The 25,237-nt window shown below is 46.9% G+C and overlaps 1 protein-coding gene across 2 annotated transcripts; it reads left to right on the plus strand.

Moving 5' to 3' along the window:
• Nucleotides 1–1,241: 1,241 nt before the first annotated feature.
• Nucleotides 1,242–24,577, plus strand: LOC130290558 (START domain-containing protein 10-like). 2 transcript variants are annotated; one of them, XM_056538353.1, is made up of 6 exons: nt 1,242–1,270; nt 12,758–12,905; nt 13,039–13,142; nt 13,311–13,428; nt 22,423–22,475; nt 23,782–24,577. In XM_056538353.1, the coding sequence occupies exons 1-6, from the start codon at nt 1,259–1,261 to the stop codon at nt 23,992–23,994; spliced, it is 648 nt and encodes a 215-aa protein (XP_056394328.1). In that variant the 5' UTR covers nt 1,242–1,258; the 3' UTR covers nt 23,995–24,577. The 2 variants fall into 2 exon arrangements, with proteins under 2 accessions (XP_056394328.1, XP_056394327.1); XM_056538352.1 differs by lacking the exon at nt 1,242–1,270 and adding an exon at nt 1,742–2,155.
• The last annotated feature ends 660 nt before the right edge of the window (nt 24,578–25,237 follow it).

Consider the following 25,237-nt stretch of genomic DNA (forward strand, 5'->3'; position numbering starts at 1 on the left):
TACCGGCAGTATCACCATGGAGGAGGAGGTATAGTTTATGTGTCCTCCTCCGTTGTGATAACGTGACATTACCGGCAGTATCACCATGGAGGAGGAGGTATAGTTTATGTGTCCTCCTCCGTTATAACGTGACATTACCGGCAGTATCACCATGGAGGAGGAGGTATAGTTTATGTGTCCTCCTCCGTTGTGATAACGTGACATTACCGGCAGTATCACCATGGAGGAGGAGGTATAGTTTATGTGTCCTCCTCCGTTGTAATAACGTGACATTACCGGCAGTATCACCATGGAGGAGGAGGTATAGTTTATGTGTCCTCCTCCGTTGTGATAACGTGACATTTCCGGCAGTATCACCATGGAGGAGGAGGTATAGTTTATGTGTCCTCCTCCTTTGTGATAACGTGACATTACCGGCAGTATCACCATGGAGGCGGAGGTATAGTTTATGTGTCCTCCTCCGTTGTGATAACGTGATATTACCGGCAGTATCACCATGGAGGAGGAGGAGGTATAGTTTATGTGTCCTCCTCCGTTGTGATAACGTGACATTACCGGCAGTATCACCATGGAGGAGGAGGTATAGTTTATGTGTCCTCCTCTGTTGTGATAACGTGATATTACCGGCAGTATCACCATGGAGGAGGAGGTATAGTTTATGTGTCCTCCTCCGTTGTGATAACGTGACATTACCGGCAGTATCACCATGGAGGAGGAGGTATAGTTTATGTGTCCTCCTCCGTTGTGATAATGTGACATTACCGGCAGTATCACCATGGAGGAGGAGGTATAGTTTATGTGTCCTCCTCCGTTGTGATAATGTGACATTACCGGCAGTATCACCAAGGAGGAGGAGGTATAGTTTATGTGTCCTCCTCCGTTGTGATAACGTGACATTACCGGCAGTATCACCATGGAGGAGGAGGTATAGTTTATGTGTCCTCTTCCGTTGTGATAACGTGACATTACCGGCAGTATCACCATGGAGGCGGAGGTATAGTTTATGTGTCCTCTTCCGTTGTGATAACGTGATATTACCTGCAGTATCACGATGGAGGAGGAGGTATAGTTTATGTGTCCTCCTCCGTTGTGATAACGTGACATTACCGGCAGTATCACCATGGAGGAGGAGGTATAGTTTATGTGTCCTCCTCCGTTGTAATAACGTGACATTACCGGCAGTATCACCATGGAGGAGGAGGTATAGTTTATGTGTCCTCTTCCGTTGTGATAACGTGACATTACCGGCAGTATCACCATGGAGGCGGAGGTATAGTTTATGTGTCCTCTTCCGTTGTGATAACGTGATATTACCTGCAGTATCACGATGGAGGAGGAGGTATAGTTTATGTGTCCTCCTCCGTTGTGATAACGTGACATTACCGGCAGTATCACCATGGAGGAGGAGGTATAGTTTATGTGTCCTCCTCCGTTGTGATAACGTGACATTACCGGCAGTATCACCATGGAGGAGGAGGTATAGTTTATGTGTCCTCCTCCGTTGTGATAACGTGATATTACCGGCAGTATCACCATGGAGGAGGAGGTATAGTTTATGTGTCCTCTTCCGTTGTGATAACGTGATATTACCGTCAGTATCACCATGGAGGAGGAGGTATAGTTTATGTGTCCTCCTCCGTTGTAATAACACCAGCCATGTCAAACACTTCACTCGGGACACTGTACGTCAGTGTAAGGGGGCGGGAAGCCGGTTATGTCCCCGACCAATCAGGTTGCATGTCGCATGAGGTGGGCGTGGTCAGCAGCTGTTGGGGCGGTAGCCGGACACCTGTTACCTGTTCTCCACCTAGAGCCGGTGGTACCGAGTACAGCGCCGAGTCCCGGATACAGTGACAGGGTTTGTTACTGAGCCGCTCTTCTCGTGAACACTCCTCCGGTCATCTCATATAAAGGACGTACTGGAGGCGCTGTGCTCCAAGGACAAACCTGTACCTACCGCTGAAGACCGGGAACATCCGCAGCCAGCAGCCCCATGGCCGGAGAGGTGCCCGAGATTCCCGATGACTCCATGTTCCAGTCCTTCCAGGCGCAGTGCGAGTCCAGTGAGGGCTGGACGTGTTTCTACAAGAAGCCGGGTATTGGGGTGTGGATGAAGCCCCCGAGCGGGAAGGGCTGCCTGGTTCACACGGTGAAGGTGAGCGGACGGCGGCGGAGAGGCCCTGTACCGCCATTGTGTTAGTCCGGGTGACTTCCTGATAGATTACACAGGGAACATGTACAGGGGCGACCTGTCTGTAAATCTACAGCTCAGAAAATGACATGAGAATGAAAGACTGCGCCCCCTGTTGGAGCTCCTGACCCAATGAACCCCAAGACAGCAGCGTCACCTGCACTAACCTGCTGGTACTGCCGCTGATCAATGGAGTTTAGGAGAAATCCAGAAAAATAAACTTAACCCCTTATCCACGGGGGTCGGGTCCAGGCTTCTGGGACCTCCTGTAATGATTGGGACGAAAAGACCCGAGTAGGGCACATAGAAATAAATGGGGGGCATGCTGTCCTCACTGAGAAAACCGGGGTACTGTCCCAGAGATCGCGGGGGTCCCAGCATCTGGACCCCCGTGATCGGCCAGAGTTCTCCTTTCAAATTCTGATATGTACATGAGTCTGGCATTCCCCATTCACAAGGTTCACTGGTTCTGCTTCCCAGTCATGCCCCCAATAAATAGTCAAATTCTTTGTAGAGGAAGAGTGGTGCAGTTGCCCATAGCAACCAGATTGAACCAATCTCATTGGTTCCTATGGACCCTCTTCCTCTACACAAGGTTTGATAAATGTCCCCCACTGGGAGATTCTAAAATTACTGTCACCGACTATATTGTTCCTTATGTAATTACTGTATAAGACACTTAATGTAAAAAATGGCCACTAGATGGCTCTGTTCTGTTCCCTGCACAAGTCAAAGAATTAGTTTGGTCTCCTCCCGGCCTGGCAGGAGACCAAACTCAGGAAGTGCATGCAGAGCATGACGAGGCACAGCTCTCGCAGGCTTCAGTGACGTAGCACCTGCTGGGGAACGCCCACTTTCTCCTTCCGGGAGCTCGCACAATTTGAGCAAGAGGAAAGGTATAATACACAGCTTTCTAAAGCTCAGAAAAATTTTTAAGGGCAGGAGGGGTGTTAGGAGTAGTTAAAAAATATAATCTGAGTTAGTTTAGAAAATATGGTTTGATGACAGGTACTCTTGTTCATATATTATCACGTGGGAATTCACCAGTTACGTAAAATTTTACATTTTTGATAAATTTCAGATTTTATATTTTAAAAATAGAATGGAGTGACTAAAATGTTAAATGGGAGATAATTTTTGAAAAATTTTTTGCAACCCTTTTTATAATTACACTATTATTCCCCCCAGGAGACTTACAAGTGCGATCATTTATATAGTACCCTGCAATTGCTATGGCATAGCAGCCACTGATGCCTTCAGATGGTTCCATGTTGCCATAGCAACTGATAGGCACATGGTGATTGCATCATTGGGGATGCAATGCAATTGGGGGTCATACAACCCGTTAGATGCTATGGTCACTACTGACTGTGGCGTTGAGGGGTTAAATGACCACCATCAGAGGTACTACCATTGCTGGCCCCAGATGGCGTTAACTGCTGATAACAACAATGTAGATCTGCACAGCATGACAGGAGGGCCGTAGATCTACCCAACCCCGCTCCTGTCATGACAGGAGGGCCGTAGATCTACACAACCCCGCTCCTGTCATGACAGGAGGGTGTGTGGTGCCAGGAGCAGGGCTGTGCAGATCTATGTCCCTCGCTGTATCTTCGGCAATCTCCAGACAGCTGAGGGGAGGAGCGAATGCAGAATTGCATAGTGTAAGAGGGGGGGGGGGGAATCCTCACATGGGCGAACTACTTTGTTGGTTTGTATGGTTTCCCATTAGAGGAGAGTGCAGAGAATTGGCAGAATGCTGCTGCTTGGTGGTCTTTTCCTTTCCGTTACTTTTTTTCCCTTTAGGGAGATAACAAACCGGGTCAGAAAAATAAATCTAAGGACAAGAGATTTGGTGTATATGGAACCAAATTGGTGGATTTATATAAGAAACTTGTAATGTTAATCCTGCATCAGTAACGTTCAGAAGGAAAGTCCTTTTATACCTAAAGACATGAGGCTCCTTTTTTTCGTCAAAAGATCCAGGCTACCTTGGTAGTTCTACATTGGCACCAGACGCTAAAATACCAAGGCTGTGGTCTCTCTGATATAGACCTCCTTGAGGTAAGGGAACTTTTCCCAAGGTTGTCCAAGAAAAAAGTAGCTTAAAGTGTGCTTGTCGTCAGCAAAAACTTTTTATAAATATACATTGGTTGAGAAAATGTGTATATTTATGGGTGAAAAAAATACTGTCCCTGCAGCTATTGCTTGTGTGTCTCTATGAGGAGACCAAATACAGGAAGTGAGGGCAGGACAAGTAGGGCTCTGTGCAGGCTCCTGGCTTGTCAGTCATCCTCATGTGTGAGCCCATAGCATGTCACAGAGCCCTGCTTGTCTATTCATACTTCCTGTATTTGGACTCCTCACATAGCTGCAGGGACAAAAATATACAGAGTTTTTAACCAATGTATATTACAAATATATAGATTTAATGGTATTATCTACATTATATAAAAAGTTTTTGTTGATGACAGGTACACTTTCAAAAAAACCTAAAGGGGTATTTCCAGTTGATACATTTATGGCATATATACATGATATGACTGTGAAGGTGCGAGTCCCACCTCAGGGACCCACACTGCATGTGTGGTGAGGCAGCCATGCTTGCTTGTTTTTGTAACTGCCATAGAAACAAATAAAAAGATAGCTGCCCTTGTGCCACCTCTGGTTATTTTCCATATGGCTTCACCAGATTGGTGGTGGGGAAACCCAGTTTTCCACATAGGTGCAGGTCCCAGAATTTTATCTGTCAGACACCTATTGCTTATCCTGTAGCTATAGAGAGAATGGTCAATAGATTATGGTGTTTACAGAAGTCAAAACAAACTCTAATAATAGTCAGGATTTTGCTAGAGCTGACAATTTGCCCTGAAATTTTACATAAATACACTGCTCAAAAAAATAGAGAACACTTAACCCCTTAGGGTTTTTCACCTTAACACCTTGGGGACGGAGGGTTTTTGCACTTTCATTTTTTCCTCCTTACCTTTTCAAAATCATAACTAGGGCTGGGCGGTATACCGATTCATACCGAATACCGACATTTTTGTGCTTCACGATATGAATTTTAACCCATACCGCAATACCGGTTGGGCCCCTCGGGAATGAATGAATGAATGAGCCCAGCGCTGCGCTGTCTCCACATGGGGGAACTAATCACAAGTCACCCGCGAGCGCTGTTCTGCCCCCCAATTAATTATCAGCCCAGCGCTGTCCCCATCGGGGTAAATACTGATATGTCACCCGCATGCGCTGCCCTCCTCATCCTCATGTTTGTTGCGGCCGCCGGCGCTGACACTCTATACCAGTGGTCTTCAACCTGCCGACCTCCAGATGTTGCAAAACTACAGCTCTCAGCATGCCCGGACAGCCGTTGGCTGTCCGGGCATGCTGGGAGTTGTAGTTTTGCAACATCTGGAGGTCGGCAGGTTGAAGACCACTGCTCTATAGTGTGTGTGGTATCCCTATGCCCGGGCTGCAAAAAATAAACAAAATAAACTTTAACTCACCTTCCGTTGGTCCGGTACCGGCCTCATCTGCTTCCTAGTGAATGGAACGTCGGACAGCCGTCAGCCTATCACCGTCCGGAGCGATGTTCCGCCGCGGCCGCTGATAGGCTGAGCCCACTGTCCTGTAAGAAGCCACCCAGAGCTTCATTTTTCCATGATATAAAAAGTGACGAAAAATACGTTATTTTTGTGCATACGCCATTGACCGTGTAGTTTAATTAACAATATATTTTTATAATTCGCAATTTTGCAATGTTATAGCTCCCATCCTTTCCAAATCCTTTGGAAAGGGTATAAGATGTCAGATCGCCGGGGTCCCGCTGCTGGGGACCCCCGGGATCGCCGCTGGGGCACCTCGCGCTCATTACTGCACAGAGCGAGCGAGTAATGACGGGGGCGATACAGGGGCTGGAGCATTGTTACATCACGGCTCCACCCCTCATGATGTCACAGCCCGCCCCCTCAATACAAGTCTATGGGAAGGGGCGTGGGGGGTCGTCACGCCCCTGCCATAGACTTGCATTAAAGGGGCGGGCTGTGATGTCACGAGGGGCGGAGCCATGATGTCACGCTGCTCCATCCCCTGTATAGCCCATCATTACGCACAGAGCGAACTCTCTCTGTGCAGTAATGAAAGTGCGGTGCCGTAGTGGCGATCCCGGGGGTCCCCAGCAGCAGGACCCCGGTGATCTGACATCTTATCCCCTATCCTTTGGATAGGGGATAAGATGTCTATGGGCGGAGTACACCTTTAAACTTTACTATGGGATTCTACTAGGGAAATCATGTTTTATAATAAATGCCCCTTCCTGGATCCTCCCACTGCCGTCTTCAGCAGCAGATCAGCACACAAACTGTTCAATACAGTAGACTGTTGGCTTCCCAGACAGTAGTCCTGTGGTAAGGACATGTATGTTGCCTTTCTTTCCTTCAAGGAATGTATAAAATATATTCACATATTAATACAGAGGAGTCGGAAGCACAGAAAACTCCGGAGTTGGAGTCGGAACATTTATCTACCGACTCCACAGCCCTTATTTTCATAGGGGTGGACGCGGATGCAAGAATTACACTTGCCTCCGATACCAAAATCACACTACAGCAGTGTTTCCCAAGCAGGGTCCCTCCAGCTGTTGCAAAACTCCCAGCATGCCTGGACAGTCAATGGCTGTCTGGTAATACTGGGAACTGTTGCAGAACTACAACTTCCAGCATGCCCTTTGGCTGTCGTGCATCCTGGCGGTTGTAGTTATGAAACAGCTGGAGGCACACTTGGCAAAACACTGAGTTTGTTACTTAACTCAGTGTTTTGCAACCAGTGTGCCTCCAGCTGTTGCAAAACTACAACCCCCAGCATGTACAGTCTGTGCATGCTGGGGGTTGTAGTTTGCAACAGCTGGAGGCACACTTGTTGCGAAACACTGAGTTAGGTAACAAACTCTGTTTCGCAACCAGTGTGCCTTCAGCTGTTGCAAAACTACAACTCTCAGCATACTCTTACAGCCAAAGGGCATGCTGTGACTTGTAGTTATGCAACAGCTGGAGGTATACTATTGCAACTCCCAGCATGCCTTTTAGCTGTCCGTGCATGCTGCGGGTTGTAGTTATGCAACAGCTGGTGGCACAAAAATGGGCCTCCAGCAGTTGCATAACTACAACCCCCAGCATGCACAAACTACCAAAGGACATGCTGTGAGTTGTAGTTGTGCCTTCTGCTGTTGCATAACAACAACTTCCAGCATTCCCTTGTGTGCATATTGGGAGTTGTTGCAACAGCAAGTACCTTCTACTGCTGCGCACTGAAGATCCGCCTGCCGACTCCGCTCCTGGGGCCCCAGCCACAGGTACACACTCCCGGCACCCGCTATCGCCCTCCGGAACAGGAGCAAAGCGGGTGCCGTTACGGACACCCCCACCGCAGGCGTCCTGATTCATCGGCTGATTCGTGCCGTCTCGGACGGAACTTATCATCCTTTTTTTTCCGGGTCACTGGGGACCCGATTGACCCAGAATTGCCGCAAATCGCCATCTGAATTGATCGGCGATTTGCAGTGATCGACAATATGTGGGGGGGGGAGGTTCTCAAGGGATGCCTGCAGAATGATTTCAGCAGGCATCCTGGTCCGGTCCCTGCCCAGCGAGCAGCAGGGACCAGAAATACTCAGGGAGTACAGGTACTCCCTGAGTCCATAAGGATCGGGGATGCAGGGCGTACGCCCTGCGTTCCCAAGAGGTTAAACACAATGGGGGAGATTTATCAAAGGATTTAGACTGGTTTTTCTTGCCTAAATTTGTCGCACAGAAAGTCGCAGTCTAAATCTGTGCGACTTTTCTGCGACTTTTGCTCTAGAGGATTTTTAGAACATGATGCATGCAAGTCTATTTTAGACTGAAATGCATTGAAAAATGCATTGGTGCTGAATTTATCAAAAGCGACTTTTCAGCGACAAGTCGCATAGGCTGAAAGTACGCCGAAATGTCAGACCATGTTGGAGCAGGTTTAAATATAGACTAAAGCATAGATCATGCAGTCTGTGCACAGAATTTATCAAGAGCCGTGCACCATTTGATAAATTAGGTGCACAATAGACCAGACTAACCCTCTGTAGTTTGGTCTATATTGATGCAGGACATAGACAACTTTGATAAATATCCCCCAATGTATCTCCAAGTCGATCACACTTCTGTGAAATCACACTGTCCACTCAGGAAGCAACACTGATTAACAATCAAATTCACATGCTGTTGTGCAAATAGAACAGACAACAGGTGGAAATTAGCAAGACTCCCCAATAAAGGAGTGGTTCTGCAGATGGTGACCACAGACCACTTCTCAGTTCATATACTTCCAGGCTGATGTTTTGGTCACTTGTGAATGCTGGCGGTGCTTTCACTCTAGTGGTAGCATGGTAGTGCAGCTCATCCAGGATGGCACATCAATGGGAGCTGTGGCAGGAAGGTTTGCTGTGTCTATCAGCGTAGTGTCCAGAGCATGGAGGCGCTACCAGGAGACAGGCCAGTACATCAGGAGACGCGGAGGAGGCCGTAGGAGGGCAACAACCCAGCAGCAGGACGGCTACCTCCGCCTTTGTGCAAGAAGTACTTCCAGAGCCCTGCAAAATGACCTCCAGCAGGCCACAAATGTGCATGTGTCCACTCAAACGGTCAGAAACAGACTCCATGAGGGTGGTATGAGGATCCGACGTCCACAGGTGGGGGTTGTGCTTACAGCCCAACTTCGTGCAGGACGTTTGACATTTACCAGAGAATACCAAGATTGGCAAATTCGCCACTGGCGTCCTGAGCTCTTCACAGATGAAAGCAGGTTCACACTGAGCACATGTGACAGTCTGGAGACGCCATGGAGAACATTCTGCTGCCTGCAACATCCTTCAGCATGACCGGTTTGGCCGTGGGTCAGTAATGGTGTGGCGTGGCATTTCTTTGATGGCTGCACAGCCCTTCATGTGCTTGCCAGAAGTAGCATGATTGCCGTAAGGACCAGAGATGAGATTCTCAGACCCTTTGTGAGACCATATGCTGGTGCAGTTGGCCCTGGGTTCCTCCTAATGCAAGACAATGCTAGACCTCATGTGAGTGGAGTGTGTCAGCAGTTCCTGCAAGAGGAAGGCATTGATGCTATGGACTGGCCCTCCCGTTCCCCAGACCTGAATCTGACTGAGCACATCTGGGACATTATGTCTCGCTCCATCCACCAACACCTCGTTGCACCACAGACTGTCCAGGAGTTGGCTGATGCTTTAGTCTAGGTCTGGGAGGACATCCCTCATGAGATCATCTGCCACCTCATCAGAAGCATGCCCAGGCGTAAGGAGGTCATACGGGCACCTGGGGGCCACACACACTACTGAGCCTCATTTTGACTTGTTTTAAGGACATTACATCAAAGTTGGATCAGCCTGTAGTGTGGTTTTCCACTTTGATTTTGAGTGTGACTCTATATCCAGACCTCCATGGGTTGATAAATTTGATTTCCATTGATAATTTCTGTGTGATTTTGCAGTTAGCACATTCAACTATGTAAAGATGAAAGTATTTCCTATTAGTTCAATCATTCAGATCTAGGATGTGTTATAATATATATATAATATATATATATATATATTATAATTTTTTTTTTTTTTTTTTTTTTTTTTAGCAGTGTAGATTAGGGCTTCATCACAACTTGGGCCATGACATGGGTCACCAAAGATTGCAGTGCACTGCAGCCATTGAAAGTGAATGAAGTTATGTTGTGACCCATAAGTACTACCTTACAGTCACCAGAAATCCATCTAGAATCGGTTTCTGGTCTTGGGAACGTGCAGGTCACAATGCAGCCGCAGTCCCCTTTATTATTTGTGGTGTGGGCACACAACTCTGAAGTCTCTTGCCCTGTGTTTCCCAACCAGGGTGCCTCCGGCTGTTTTGCAACAGCTGGAGGCACTCTGGTTGGGAAACACTGCTCTAGCCGCACTGACAGAGTTGCCATCCAGCCCTAGCCTCAATGTGAACTCCATTTAACTTTTCGGAGGAAGCTGGTGATCTGTGGTAAAACATACTTATCTGACTTTTACGAGTTTTACACAGGAAACTGCACATAGATTAAGGAAGTTCTATTAGTTAAGCTCATGTGAAACAATAAAAGGATAGAGGAGCCTGCTCTGTACCTCCAGAAAGTGAGGCACCAGCTTCTTACAGTTGGTGCAAAACCTTTTAGACATAAGAGGACTCCATCACACACATGGTGACTAGAGATGAGCAAAGTTACAGTAATTCGATTCGTCACAAACTTCTCATCTCGGCGGTTGCTGACTTTATCCTACATAAATTAATTCAGCTTTCAGGTGCTCCGGTGGGCTGGAAAAGGTGGATACAGTCCTAGGAAAGAGTCTCAAGCCCACCGGAGCACCTGAAAGCTGAACTCATTTATGCAAGATAAAGTCAGCAACCGCTGAGATGAGAAGTTTGTGACGAATGGAATTACTGTAACTTCACTCATCTCTAATGGTAACCAGCATTTCGTACAATGGGGTAAACTGCACATCTCAAAATTACGTGCAATGTTTGGTTGTTTTTGCTCAAGAAAGGCAAATCCTACACCCGCATTTTGTGCCAGAATTTCTCCAATTTCTGCTGTAAATTATGATAAATGTGTCCATTCATGAAAGCCGGTCCCCCTGCTGAATCTTTTCTAGTTGCTACTAGACAAAAAAACTACTTTTTTTTTTTTTTTTTTTTTTGTGTAGAAGGAACTAATATGTTAATAAGTATACCATACAGTATATGTTAGTTTTTGTGTGTGTATAATGTATGTCACTTTTGGATGGGTTCACACTTTTGTCTCAGATTTCACTGTTTCTGTTATTACGGTATATTTAATTTTGCTATATACAAAAACAGTCAACCACCCTAAAAATTTATATATTGCAATCTGTTTTTTTAGTTAGTGAAAAACCGTTTCGGACATATGGCCTACAGCATAATCCATTTATAGAATATGCTTACAAATAAGGGATCTGTCTTTTCCACTGCATATAGTGAAACATTTTGAGCATAGAGGAGGCTGTGCAAAGAATTACACAATTCTGACTGTGTTGGTGCAGGGAATAATACACTCCCCCTTAGTGATCTGTTTGTTGTTAAGGGACCCTTATAAGTAGGGGATGGCCAACTTGGATAACCTCTTAGGGTTTACAGCGAGTTTACCGTTGCGAGTTTGAGCCACAGCAGATTTTCTGCAGAGAAAAACCAACCGCAGCTCAAACTTACAGCAGGAATCTTCCTGTACACTTGGCCTTGTGAACATGCTATTAAAGGGGTACTCGACTGGCCAGCATTCTGAACTAAATGTTCTGACCGCTATTTTTGCGCTGCGGGCATCGGTCATGCCCTCTTGTGATGTCACAGCCATGCCCCCTGTAATACAAGTACTGTATATGGGAGGGGGAGTGGCGGACGTCATGCCCCCTCCCATAGATTTGCATTGAAGGGGCGTGGCCGAACCCACAGCGTGAAAACAGCAGCAGAATTCTGGCCAGTGGAGTACCCCTTTAAACAGGTTTTGAATTGCGCAATATCTCTACTAGATTACTGCAATGTATTCCTGTTTTGTGGATTTGTTCTGAATGCAATATATTGTAATGCATGTGACTGGGATTTCCAAATCTGATCCATTACTTTTAAATCTTTTTGGGTGACAAATTTTGGGGATGTCACCCCCAGAAGATTCAAAAGTGCCTGCAGATGTCCAGCTTCATTTTTTTTTTTTTCTGTAAACATTCACATAATCTGAACATTGCTATATACTGACTGTAGATGTTAGACGTTCAGAAGGATTCCACAACAATCTAATGTTTGTGCTCTGCAAGTGTCTCATCAAGGGAATAGATAGCTAAAAATAGATGTTTCCAACCTTGTTTCTCCCAGATAAGAGGTCTGGCAGCAGTTTATATAACTCCCTCTATAGAAAGGCATAGTGTGTGACAGCTCAGTAATATACTTAAAAGGGTAATCCAGGATAAAAAAAAAAAAAAAAAAACTTCTGCCAGAAAAAGCCCCACTCTTGCCCTCACTTTGGGTATTGCAGTTTATTTTTATTATAGCAATCTGAGCTGAGATGCAATACCAGACATGTACATAACCTGAGAACAGGTGTGGTGCTGTTTTATGAAGAATGCAGCGGTGTGTTTTTATTTTTATTTATTTTTTAACTGAAAACCCCAACTTATTTTTATTTTTTGGGTGAGGAACGTACATGTCCATAAGGCTAGGTTCACACTGCCATTTGCATCCGACCCCATGAGGGTCTGATCGGGTTTTGTTTTATTTTTGTTTTTTTTGAGCCGATCGGACCTTGAAACAGGTCTGATGCAAGCTACTATCAGGTCACGACAGACCACATTCACTTTTTTTTCCTCTGCTAAACTCCCGTCCCTCTGGCTGGATTGATGAATAGCCGACGGCAATGTGAATGCGGCCTAAGCCATTGTGTTTCTTCTGTTGGACATACAGCTTGCTCAGGATTATTTATTATTATTTATTTTGTTTCCTTTAGGGATGCATGACGTTCCCAGACGTTTCATCTGAAACTGTATATGATGTTTTACATGATACAGAATACCGCAAAAAATGGGACGTAAACATGATAGAAACGCGGGACATTGCTCGGCTCTCTGTGAACGCAGATGTGGGGTATTACTCCTGTGAGTTCAAAGCCATAAATAATGTATTAATAGAGACCAAAGATTATCATGATGATAGTCAAGGTCCTTCACTGTTATACCTATTGTAAGCATTTCTTATTTGAGCAACCATTCGCTTTACTTTTCACCCTAGGGAAGTGTCCTAAACCTGTGAAGAATCGTGATGTGGTCACTCTGCGCTCATGGCTTATATTGCCAGACTCATATATGATCATTAATTTCTCTGTCAAGCATAGTGTAAGTGTGAGAACCTGTACAAACCCTTCTTACGTGCAATGTTTTCTATTACTGGTTTGTGATTTGTACTTTTTTTTTTTCCCCCCAATTTCTGTTATGTATATACGTTTTTCCAGCCTATTACAAAACCTTTGGCTAAATTAAAGGTACACTCAATCTGTTTTACAGATGTATCCACCCCGTCGAGACTTGATCCGAGCAGTGTCCTTTCTTGCAGGATACCTTATTAAAGTGAATGGCCCTACCAGCTGTACATTGACCTATCTGGCACAGGTAGATCCCCGAGGTGAGATTCAGTGCCAACCAGTAATTTGGCAGAGAAGTCATATTCAGGTTTACCATGAACACTGGATACAACGGCATCTACTGTATTTAATTCTTCAGACACTATTACTGCCACAAGAAAATTATAATTGAGTAACCTGTCCCCATAAGGATTAAAGAGACTCCATCTGGAGAACTACCTAATGATTGAAAGGGGTACTCTGGTGGAAAAAAAAATTCAAATCAGCTGTTGCCAGAAAGTTAAACAGATTTGTAAATTACTTCTATATAAAAATCTTAATCCTTCCAGTACTTATCAGCTGCTGTATACTACAGAGGAAGTTGTTTTCTTTTTGAATTTCCTTTGTCTGTACACAGTGCTCTCTGCTGACCCCTCTGTCCATGTCAGGAACTGTCCAGAGTAGGAGCAAATCCCTATAGCAAACCTCTCCTGCTCTGGACAGTTCCTGACATGGACAGAAGTGTCAGCAGAGAGCACTGTGGTAAGACAGATAGAAATTCAAAAAGAAAACTACTTCCTGTAGAGCATACAGCAGCTCATAAGTACTGGAAGGATTAAGATTTTTTAATAGAAGTAATTTACAATTCTGTTTAACTTTCTGGCACCAGTTGATTTAAAAAAAAAATTGTTTTCCACCGGAGGGGGGTATCCTTCCCAACTCATGACATACATGTACGTCATGATCGGGAAGGTTTGCCCCACCTATAACGTACACTCTCCGCTGTGATAATTCTGGCATATTGTCTGACTGTCTCATCAAGCTTTAATGGGAACTAGTCACTAAGTTTTACCCTATATAACGAGTGGCAACATGTAATAGAGGTAAATATAATGTGTCCTACTATGCCTGGGTGTCTGCTGGTACATCTATAAATGTGGAGAAAACAACTTTAATAACGGTCACACGCAGTATGTAAATGAGACTCAAGTAGTCATTAGGCTTGCAGCTTGCTGAAGTAGTCACGGCTCCTAGGGCTGTAATCACGCCCATTCAGGCTCTAATCACACCTATATAGACATGATTGACAGCCTAGCTATGGGCAATGACATCAGACCCTGACTGAGCTGCTCTATCATACCTAAATAGGCATTAGTTGGGCGTGATTACAGCCTGGGCATCATGACTACTTCATCAGCCGCATGCCCAACTGACTACTTGAGCCTCATTGGTCTCCAAGTCATCGGGGTTGTTCCACCTTCTCCCCACCCAATCATCCTTGATTGATGGATCTCTTTGTTTAGCTATAGGAAGAGATCTGTTAACTAAGGCCAGCTGCACAGGGAGAAGTGCTGATGAGATTGAGCCCTGTTCCCAGCAGGTACAAGTGTGATTCTTCTGAAATGTTGCAGTATTTTAGAGAGAATCCTATACCATTGCAATAAGGAAGCCCATCTCTTTTTCATACTGCATTGTAGATCAGACAGCATGAAAGTGATGACAGGTTTCCTTTTAAGACAATATTATTAAATCTGCAACTATGACTTAACAGATCAAACATTATGAGGAACTGACAAAGTATTAGAAGACTGTGTATCGTTTTATGAAAGGGGTACTCCTAAAATCACAATTGTGTATTAGTTTATATATGTACAACACATATGTGTTCAAATACGTTGGGGGGGATTTATCAAAGGTGTACGCCAGCTTTCTGGTATTAAAAGAAGCTGCAAATTTCTTCCAGGAAACTGGTGTAAATTGTGGCCAAATCTGCACGTGCTCCTAGTTGACCTAAATTTCAGTCTGTGTTGCACCGGCAGCCATAATTCCAACAAAATTTTCATATGGCAGATTAACAATTTGCTAAAGACAGACATGTAGAACACCCCCCAAATAGAAATTATTGCTGCCACATCCTCCAATGTGTGGATTATTGACCATAAGAAGTACATTCCTAGTCTTCTATGCTCAGCCCATTTTCTACCTGTACCCTATCCTCACTGAACAGTGCATATGGCTGTGTTTAAATCCTAACAGTATGTAAGGTGGTTCAGAGGACTGACTACCTGAATCATTAAATGGGTACTCCAGTGGAAAATAATTTTCTCTCTGCTCCATTGGGGGACACAGACAGTGGGTGTATCTTGCTGTCTCTAGGAGGTGTGACACTATATGGTGATGAAAAAAGTCAGCTCCTCCCAGCAGGATACACCCGCCTTCAGGCTCTGAGCTTAGTGTCTGAAGGAGGTGAATGTGGTCTGGGTTGCTCCAGACCAGGTCTTCAAATTTTTTGTTTTCCTAGTTAGGGACGTGTTAGTTTTTTATTCCTTTTCTTTTCTGCTTTCAGGTGGTGACTCAGGGACTGCGGTTCCCCGTTTCCCCATTGCGAGTGAGGGGGCACAGACATTGCGTATATGTGCTGCTAACCCCCCCCCCCCCCCCTCGCCAATGGTCAGCGCTTGGGTGGTACCTCACGGGTCCGGGTCCCCCTATTTCCCTGCTCGCCTCGCTCGCGCATAGCAACCAGGCGTGATGCAGGCAACTAATGCTGACTGAAGATTTCACTGAAGACTCCAGTAGGTGAGTTCTTCTGACTGAGGTAACTACTTCTTCCTCTTTTCTCCACAGGTACGGACTTGCAGCAGCTGGAGACCCCCTGTTTTGGCCCACCCTTTAGTTTTTGGGGCTAACTTACAGGGGCTGCACTTTATTTTTGGGGGAGCAGGCTCTTCTCTTGTGTGTGTGTGTGTTTGGGTGTTTACGGCCTTATTCCGGCACTTCACGTGTGTGTGTATGACATTGTCTCTAACAGCGCCTTATACGCGGCTGTCCCAGGCCGGGCGCTCTCAGTGCCGGCAGCGCCTTATAAGTGGCTGACAGCCGCGGCGCTGCTTTGAGCCGGGCGCTTCTGCGCCGGCTTACTACTTTTCAGCGGCAGTCCCTGCCGGCGCTGTCCGCCCGCCCTATTCCCCCGAGCGCACAAACGAGTGACAGGTGCGCTCGGGGCAAGGAGCGGGCGCCATGACAGTTCTCCCGGCCGGTCTGTGGCTCTGCCCACGGGGCTGGGAGAGCTCAGAGGCGCGAAGCAGCCTCCAATCAGCGCCGTGGACATGAATTTCAGTAGGAAGGGGTCATTTACTTAGTGCCTTGCTTCAGGCACGCCTATTGGCTGGCCAGTTGGTTACAGCCCTGAGAGACACCTTTCACTTAGAGGACCCAGGATCTTCGGATGTCAATCCAGGAGTATCCTTTCATCGTGCTAAGCCAGCACCTCAGAAGTTCAGCTCTCACGCTGACTTTGACGACATTCTGGCGACCGCATGGAAACATCCGGACAAGAGGTTCCCGGGAATCAAGACAATTCAAGATTGTTATCCATTTGACAAGGTCTTTGTCACTAAGGTGGTTTCTCCTCCCTCAGTGGACCCACCAGTTTCCCGGATCAATAAGGAGACTACACTGCCTCTGGCAGATGCCGCTGCCTTCAAGGATCTCACGGACAAGAAGGTAGAATCCTTAGCGAAGTTTGCCACTGAAGCTGCTGGCTCTTCTCTTCTTCGCCTCCACATGGGTGTCCAAGGGCCTGTCGGAGTGGTGCCAAAAGCTCCGTCAGGATATCTTAGGTCCTCGGGGGGGGGGGGATCCCGCTATCTGCTTTGGCTCTCCAATGCTCTAAAGCCGGGGATTTTCTGTGCGCAGCTTCCATGCAGGCAGCCCGTTGTTCTGCCGATGCTGTGGGTAATCTAGCGGCTCTCCTTCGCTCTATGTGGCTTAAGGCTTGGAATGCGGATGCCACTTCCAAAAGATCTCTCACTGAGCTACCCTTTACGGGTGGCCGTCTTTTTGGCAAACGCCTTGATGAGATTATCTCCGATGCAATGGGAGGTAAGAGTTCCTTGTTACCTCAAAATAAGGCTCGACCTACTTCCAAAAGGAAGGCCTTTTCCTTTAGGTCCTTTTGGACCTCCAGCTCCAACAAGGGATCCGGGCAGGCGCACTCGCGGGAAAAGAAGGCTCCCTCGTTCCGGTCTCGCCCGTCTTGGAAGTCGGACTCCAACCGGTCCGGCCGTTTTGTGCCCAAATCAGGCAACCGCAAGCCCACTTCTGCATGAAGTGAGGCCTCTACCTGCGGTTTCTTCTCGGGTGGGAGGTCGTCTCTTACTTTTTCGAGATATTTGGACCTCTCACATTCAAGACTCTTGGGTCAGGGACGTGGTGTCCAACGGTTACCGGATCGAATTTGCATCTCTTCCGAGGGATCGCTTTTTTCGATCCCGGGCCTGGTCTCCTTCTCTGGCGAAGCAGTTTCGAGCGGCTCTCCAGTCTCTGCTTCTCCAGGGGGTTATTGTTCCTGTTCCTTCAGGAGAACGTTTTCGGGGTTTCTATTCAAATCTTTTTGTGGTCCCCAAGAAGGATGGTTCTGTGCGTCCAATTTTGGACCTCAAGCGTCTCAATCTTCATCTTCTCATCCGCCACTTCTGAATGGAATCCCTCCGTTTGGTAGTGGCGTCCCTGGAACAAGGGGAGTTCCTTTCATCGGTGGATATCAAGGATGCCTACCTCCATGTGCCAATATTTCCAGGCCATCATCGATACCTCCGCTTTGCGGTTCCGGAGGGGCACTTTCAATTTGTAGCCCTCCCCTTCGGTCTAGCTACGGCTCCTCAGCTCCTCAGGTCTTTACAAAGGTCCTTGCGCCGGTGATGGGCTTGTTATGGTCGAGGGGAATCTCAGAGATACCCTATCTGGACGACCTTCTCATCAAGGCTCCAACCAGAGCCCAGACTCTGGAGAATCTGGACATCACTCTCCACACTCGGACTCGCTTAGGGTGGATGGTCAACCAGGACAAGTCAGTCCTCCTTCCTACCCAGTCTCTAACTTTTCTGGGACTTCTTTTCAACACGGCCTCTGCCCGAATTCGTCTTCCGCCGGACAAATGTCTGGCGCTCCGGTCGGGGGTCCTCTCCCTTAGGACCCAGGTATCAGTCTCCATCCGCACTTGTATGGAAGTCCTGGGTCGGATGGTGGCAACTATGGTGGCCGTACCTTTTATCCAGTTTCATTACCGTCCCCTACAACTGGCGATTCTCTCTTGGTGGAACAGGTCTCCTCTGTCCCTCGATCGTCAGATTGTTCTCCCTCTCAGGGTCAGTCAGTCTCTGCTCTGGTGGCTCCGCTCCCCCCTTCTTCTCCAAGGGCGGTCCTTTCTTCCCCTTCACTGGCAGGTTGTTACAACGGATGCCAGCCTGTCGGGCTGGGGCGGCGTGTTCAGAGATTGGACGGTTCAGGGACTCTGGTCTCCCCAGGAGACCCTTCTTCCTATAAACATATTGGAATTAAGGGCAGTTCTTCTTTGTCTTCTTCATTGGAGTCCCATCTTCAGTCCCGTCCTTTCCGCGTTCAGTCGGACAATGCCACGGCCGTACTAATCGTCAGGGCGGCACTCGCAGCTCGGTAGCCATGGCCGAGGTGACCAAGATCCTCTCCTGGGCGGAGAGCAAGGTTCCGGCCATTTCAGCGATTCACATCCCGGGGGTGCTCAACTGGGAAGCGGACTTCCTCAGTCGGTCCTCACCCGACCCTGGCGAGTGGTCTTCGCGCAGCTCTGCGACCTCTGGGGCATTCCGGATGTGGACCTCTTCGCGTCCCGGCACAATCGGAAGATCCTTCCGTTTGTGCCCAAGTCCCGGGGCCCTCAGGCTCTAGCCGTGGACGCCCTAGTGATTCCTTGGGCGGGGTTTACCCTACCCTATCTGTTCCCTCCTCTTCCGCTTCTTCCCAGGATGCTGAGGAAGCTCAAGGCAGAGGGCGTCCCCGCCATTCTGGTAGCTCCCGAAGGTCGTGGTACTCCGACGTAGTCAGGCTCCTGGACGAAGCTCCACTGCGCCTTCCGCTCCGTCCGGACCTGCTCTCCCTAGGGTCCTCTTTGCCACCCCAATTTACAGTCGCTGAATTTGACGGCGTGGCGGTTGAGACCGCGGTTTTGAGGGCCCGCGGGTTCTCTTCCCAAGTCATTCGCACCATGCTCAAGGCTCGTAAGCCCTCCTCTGCAAGGATTTACCACCGTACTTGGAGGTCTTATTTTCGTTGGTGTAAAGTACAAGACTTCTCCCCAGTGACCTTCTCTGTTCCCCGTCTTCTCTCCTTTTTTGCAGTCTGGGTTGGAACTGGGGTTGTCTCTCAGTTCTCTTAAGGGTCAGGTTTCGGCCCTTACTGTTCTTTTCCAGCGACCCCTGGCTTCTAATCCGGACCTTTCTGCAAGGAGTGGCGCACGATGTTCCTCCTTATCGGTCACCTTCTCCCCCTTGGGACTTGAATTTGGTTCTGAGTGCCCTCCGGGGTGCACCCTTTGAGCCCCTTAGAGAGGTGTCTCTCCGCCTCCTTTCTTGGAAAGTGGCGTTTCTGGTGGCTATCCCCTCCATCCGGAGGGTGTCTGAATTGGCAGCGCTTTCCTGCCGTTCTCCGTTTCTGGTGATCCACCTGGACAAGGTCGTTTTCCGGCCAGACCCTTCCTTTTTACCTAAGGTGGTCTCTGCCTTTCATCTCAATGAGGATATTGTTCTCCCGTCATTTTGCCTGGCTCCTTCTCATCCTAGGGAGCGCTTACTGCACAAGCTGGACGTGGTTCGGTCTGTTCGGTCTTCTCTCCATCACTTCTTCTTTTCGTCAGTGTGATTCCTTTTTCGTCCTGACGGAAGGTCGTCGCAAGGGACAACCTGCTTCCAAGGCCACCATTTCTAGGTGGATTCGGTCTGCCATTTCGGAAGCCTATCGCTGTAAGGGGAAGATTCCTCCTTTCAGGGTTGTGGCTCATTCCACTCGTTCTGTTGGGGCATCCTGGGCTCTCGAGAATAGAGCCTCGGCCTCGCAGATTTGCAAGGCGGCTACCTGGTCGTCTTTGCACACTTTCTTTCAGGTTTTATCGGGTTCATACTTTCGCATCGGCTGATGCTTCCCTGGGGCGTAAGGTCGTCTGCCTGATTACTTATCTGCCCACCCAAGGGACGGTTTTTGTACGTCCCACTGTCTGTGTCCCCCAATGGAGCCGATAGAGAAAAGGAGATTTTTTAACACTTACCGTAAAATCTCTTTCTCGAAGGATCCATTGGGGGACACAGCTCCCGCCCTTTTTTGGTTTTTTTTTCCTTGGTTCTCTGTCCTAGGGTGTTCAGTTATGTTTTTTTTCTTCTGGTTCTCGGACAGTTTGAGGTTTTTTTCTATTGGTCTCCTCCTATTGCTCTGGAACTTAAACTGACTAGCTCAGAGCCTGAAGGCGGGTGTATCCTGCTGGGAGGAGCTGACTTTTTTTTTTTTTTTTTTATCGCCATAGTGTCACACCTCCTAGAGACAGCAAGATACACCCACTGTCTGTGTCCCCCAATGGATCCTTCGAGAGAGAGATTTTACGGTAAGTGTTAAAAAAATCTTTTTTTTTTCTAATCAACTGGTGCCAGAAAGTTAAAACAGATTTGTAAATTATTTATATATAAAAATCTTAATCCTTCCTGTACTTATTACCTGCTGTGTGCTCCAGAAGAAGTTGTATAGTTATTTTCTGTCTGACCACATTGATCTCTGCTGCCACCTCTGTCCATGTCAGAAAATGTCCAGAGCAGGAACAGATCCCCATAACAAACCTCTCCTGCTCTGGACAGTTCCTGACATGGACAGAGGTGGCAGCAGATCACACTGTGATCAGACAGAAAAGAACTATACAACTTCTTCTGGAGCATACAGCAGCTGATAAGTACTGGAAGGATTAAGATTTTAAAGTAGAAGTAGAAGTTTGCCACCAGTTGCTTTAAAAAATAAAAATTTCCACCGGAGTACCCATTTAAGGAGGACACTGATTCTGCATCTGGGAAGGGGTAGAATTTTGGCAGGACCATTACATTTTTAAAATGTGCGCTAGTGAGAACATTTTATCAAAATGTATACAAAACAAGATGGAAGTTTATTTTTTGCTTAGGTCTATTTGAATTTGTACTAAGGGTACTGAGCTTTTTATAAAAGCAACTGATTGTAGCATACCCACTTTTAACAATGAATGTTATGTTTATAGATAGAGAAAAAAAAAAAAAAAAGATCCCCAGGCCATGTGTTCCTACTTAAATTATTTTCCTGTAAATTTTACATAGGTCTGTGATGACTAAGGGCTGATTTATATGACCTTGCTTCTAGTAGAGATTTTCCTATTTTTATGGGCAGATTTCTTGATTCTGTAAAATTAAAAGACAAACTGTGTCTACAAAATGACATATATTCTTACCAAATAACTACTCCTTTGCAGTGGAGCCAAGAATTTCTTTACTTTGTTTTAGGGATCAGCCGATATTCACGATTTTGGACATTATCGGTTTCAGCAATTACCTTGCCGATAATGCTCCTCCCCGGCCAGAGACCGCTACCCCATTGCCTCCCCCATCCCCGGTTTTATTATTACCTGTGCCCGGGGTCCGCGCTACTTCTGGCTCCTGCGACGTCCTGCGCTATTGCTGTGCGCTTCGCAGCGCAATGACTAGTGATGTCCTCAATGCGACGTCACCGTCAGTGCGCACAGTGACAGCTCAGGACGCCACCGGAGCCAGAAGTAGCACGGACCCCAGGCCTCGGGAACAGGTAATTATAAAACCGGGGATGGAGGAGGCAATGGGGCGGCGGCTGGACTAGGGAGGACCCCAGGACAGGCAGGGGGAGAGAGGCGGGCGGCGGTGGTCTCTGGCCCCACTAAAGATCATTGATCTGCAGCGGCTTCTGCGGGCCCAGGGGGGTTGAATAGCCTATAACTTTTATACTGGAACATCTGTATAAGTTATCAGTAATCCAAGGGAAGCAGCAGCTCAAAAAAGAGTAGCGGTGCACGCAGAGCCGGACCCTGGTCAATGGTCCATCTGTGTATAAGTTATCAGCTATCGGCCTCAAAGGTCATAGATTATCGGCCGTAAAAAATCTATATCGGTCGATCCTTACCTTGTTTGGATTTGTATAATTGTCAGTAATTTAATGGCCAGTAGTTAGGTACAGTATTTCAGTTTTTTGCTTTCTGTTTGTAGGTTCCTTGCCAAAGTGGGTTGTAAATAAATCCTCCCAGTACTTGGCACCAAAGGTAAGAGTACTTTTGCATGGTAGTAGGATTCATATAGTGTTAGGATGCTTAAGTGTGGCTGTAATGGGGACACATTTTAGGGTCTGTTCACAAAGTCATTGTGTTCTGGTAAAGGAAGCTCCGGAAAAAAAAATACTGCATGTCCTATCGTTTTTTTTTCTGGTCAACTCCTGTCTAATAAGTCGGTGAAATCCATCGGAACCTGGCAATGTCAGTTGTGTTCCAGGGTCAGTTTAGTGCAAAAAAATCTGAATGGATCCTAAGGGGGTCGGAGCACAACTGCAGTGTGAACCTAGCCTTAGAATCCATATTATGGTTGTGACACTAGACCTTCATCAGTTCTAGTGAACAGACTTGGATCTCAATACAATCCTTTATAACTCATACAATAGTAGAAAATTAAGACTAAGCACTCACCTCTCCCAGTGAGTGCTCAGTCTTCATTTTCTTCTGTTGTATGTTTCATAAGCACTGTTTCTTTGAACGTGAGCACTACCCTGCTATTAATAGCATCTGTGGGTGTCACTTAGTTTAACTTCACAATATTTTTTTTTTGGGAGGGGGGGGGGGGGGGGGGGTTGATGGTAGTGTCAATGCTTTCTTCTTCTAGATTAATATAATCCTTTATAACGGCAGTGGGTAATGGCTTTGGGGAAATTCAGAGGACTGTGGAGTATTTGCACAACCCGCCCTCATGGAGTCTGTTTCTGACCGTTTGAGTGGACACATTCACATTTGTGGTCTGCTGGAGTTCATTTTGCAGGGCTCTGGCAGTGCTCCTCCTGCTCCTCTTTGCTCAAAGTTGGAGGTAGTGGTTCTGCTGCTGGTTTGCTGGACTCCTCCATGTCTCCTGATGTATTGGCCTGTCTCCAGGTAGCGCCTCCATGCTCTGGACACTACGGTGACAGACACAGCAAACCTTGCCACAGCATTGATGTGCCATCCTGGATTAGCTGCACTACTTGAGCCACTTGTGTGGGTTGTAGACTCAGTCTCATGCTACTACTAGAGTGAAAGCACCACCTGCATTCAAGTGACCAAAACCTCAGCCAGAAAGCATAGAAACTGAGAAGTGGTCTGTGGTCACCACCTGTAGGACCACTCCTTTATTGGGGGTGTCTTGCTAATTGCCACCTGTTGTCCCATCTGCACAACAGCATGTGAAATGGATTGTCAATTAGTGTTGCTTCCTGAGTGGACAGTGTGATTTCACAGAAGTGTGATTGACTTGGAGTTAGTGTGTTTAAGTGCTCCCTTTATTTTATTTTTGAGCAGTGTATTTTGTTTGTTATCCTTGTTAATCCAGATTCTACGGAAACTGCACAAGGCATGCTTACAGTATCCAGCCTGGAAGAAGAAGAACAATCCTGAGTTTAAGCCGTGGCTAAATCCAGAACAGAACACGTTACCTCGTATATCCCTTAATGAGCTGTCCCTGCAGAGAGCGGAGTCCCTAGAACATGTGGACGAAAGTCTGGTGTGTGAAGATAAAGACGACCGAGGAGACAGCGACGACTAGGAAGACAAAATGGTTAAAAGATGAACAACAAAGACTCAGTGCAGCAAAATGCTGACTTGTAGAAAGGTCTGCAAGCAGAATAATAAATGAACTGTTCAGATGAAGTTCATACGTGGCATTAAGCATTGCTTTACTGATCTAAGGGAAGGCCTTAGATAGATCCAGACCCACAGCATCTTTTATCACTAAAACTGCTCAGGACCAGAGCATTTTAAACCTCCATGTTTAGTCATCTATTTACAATAAGCCACGTCTGTTTTTTTTTGTTCTCCTCTGAAGACTAGTGAAAAGAACCAAAGTGACAAATTAAAACTGATACCATGCCAATAGATTGATCTGCCAAGTCTTCCACAAAAAAAAAAAAAAACTTTCCAGAACTGTGAGATGTTCAATTGTCACCAGCTCTGTGCCTTTTACATTCCCAAAGTGGATTATCACCTTAACTAAATATAACAATTCTCCTTGGTAGGAGATTAATGATTAATGTGAAGGCCTTTGTCAATTAAGCAAGGTTTATTGTGGTGCTTTCTCTGCTACTTATGAATAAGGTAGATCAGGGGTCTCAAACTGGTGGCCCTCCAGATGTTGCAAAACTTCAACGGCTGTCTGGGCATGCTGGGAGTTGAAGTTTTGCAACATCTGGAGGGCCACCAGTTTGAGACCCCTGAGGTAGATGATCTGCTTTAAAGGGGTACTCCGCCCCTAGACATTTTTTTTGAAGATGTGAGATCGCCGGGCTCTACCATGCGGTACCCACCTTTAGCGGCTTCCGGAACCGCTGGAGGTCCCCAGGCTGAGTCCATCTCGACCACGGGGAAGGAAGATCGTGACAGCTGTCACGCCCCCTCCCATAGACTTGCATTGAGGGACGGAGTGTGACGTGACACGGGGACGGAGTCGTGACCTCACGATCTTCCCTCCCTGTGGTCGAGATGGACTCAGCCTGAGGACCTCCAGCAGTTCTGGAAGCCGCTAAAGGTGGGTGCCACATGGTAGATCCCGGGGGTCCCCAGAAGCGGGACCCCGGCGATCTGACATCTTATCCCCTATCCTTTGGATAGGAGATAAGATGTCTAGGGGCGGAGTACCCCTTTAAGAAGTGAAAGATTCATCTCAATGACCTACATCACTTTATTGTTTTTTTACAGAAGTGGAACTACAGCTCTGGTTCCCTTTTACAAGTCTTAACTTTCAATAATAACAGTAAAGAGTTTATATTTACATTTTTACCCATTTTTTTTCT

The sequence above is a fragment of the Hyla sarda genome, chromosome 9 (genome assembly GCF_029499605.1).
Source record: "Hyla sarda isolate aHylSar1 chromosome 9, aHylSar1.hap1, whole genome shotgun sequence".
Lineage (NCBI taxonomy): Eukaryota > Metazoa > Chordata > Amphibia > Anura > Hylidae > Hyla > Hyla sarda.

Coding starts and splice junctions, on each gene's coding strand:
- LOC130290558 (XM_056538352.1), top strand. CDS start 1,994: ATGGCCGGAGAGGTGCCCGAGATTCCCGATGACTCCATGTTCCAGTCC. Junction 2,156..12,757: donor GCCTGGTTCACACGGTGAAG/GTGAGCGGACGG, acceptor TGTTTCCTTTAG/GGATGCATGACGTTCCCAGA. Junction 22,476..23,781: donor CCCAGTACTTGGCACCAAAG/GTAAGAGTACTT, acceptor TTGTTAATCCAG/ATTCTACGGAAACTGCACAA.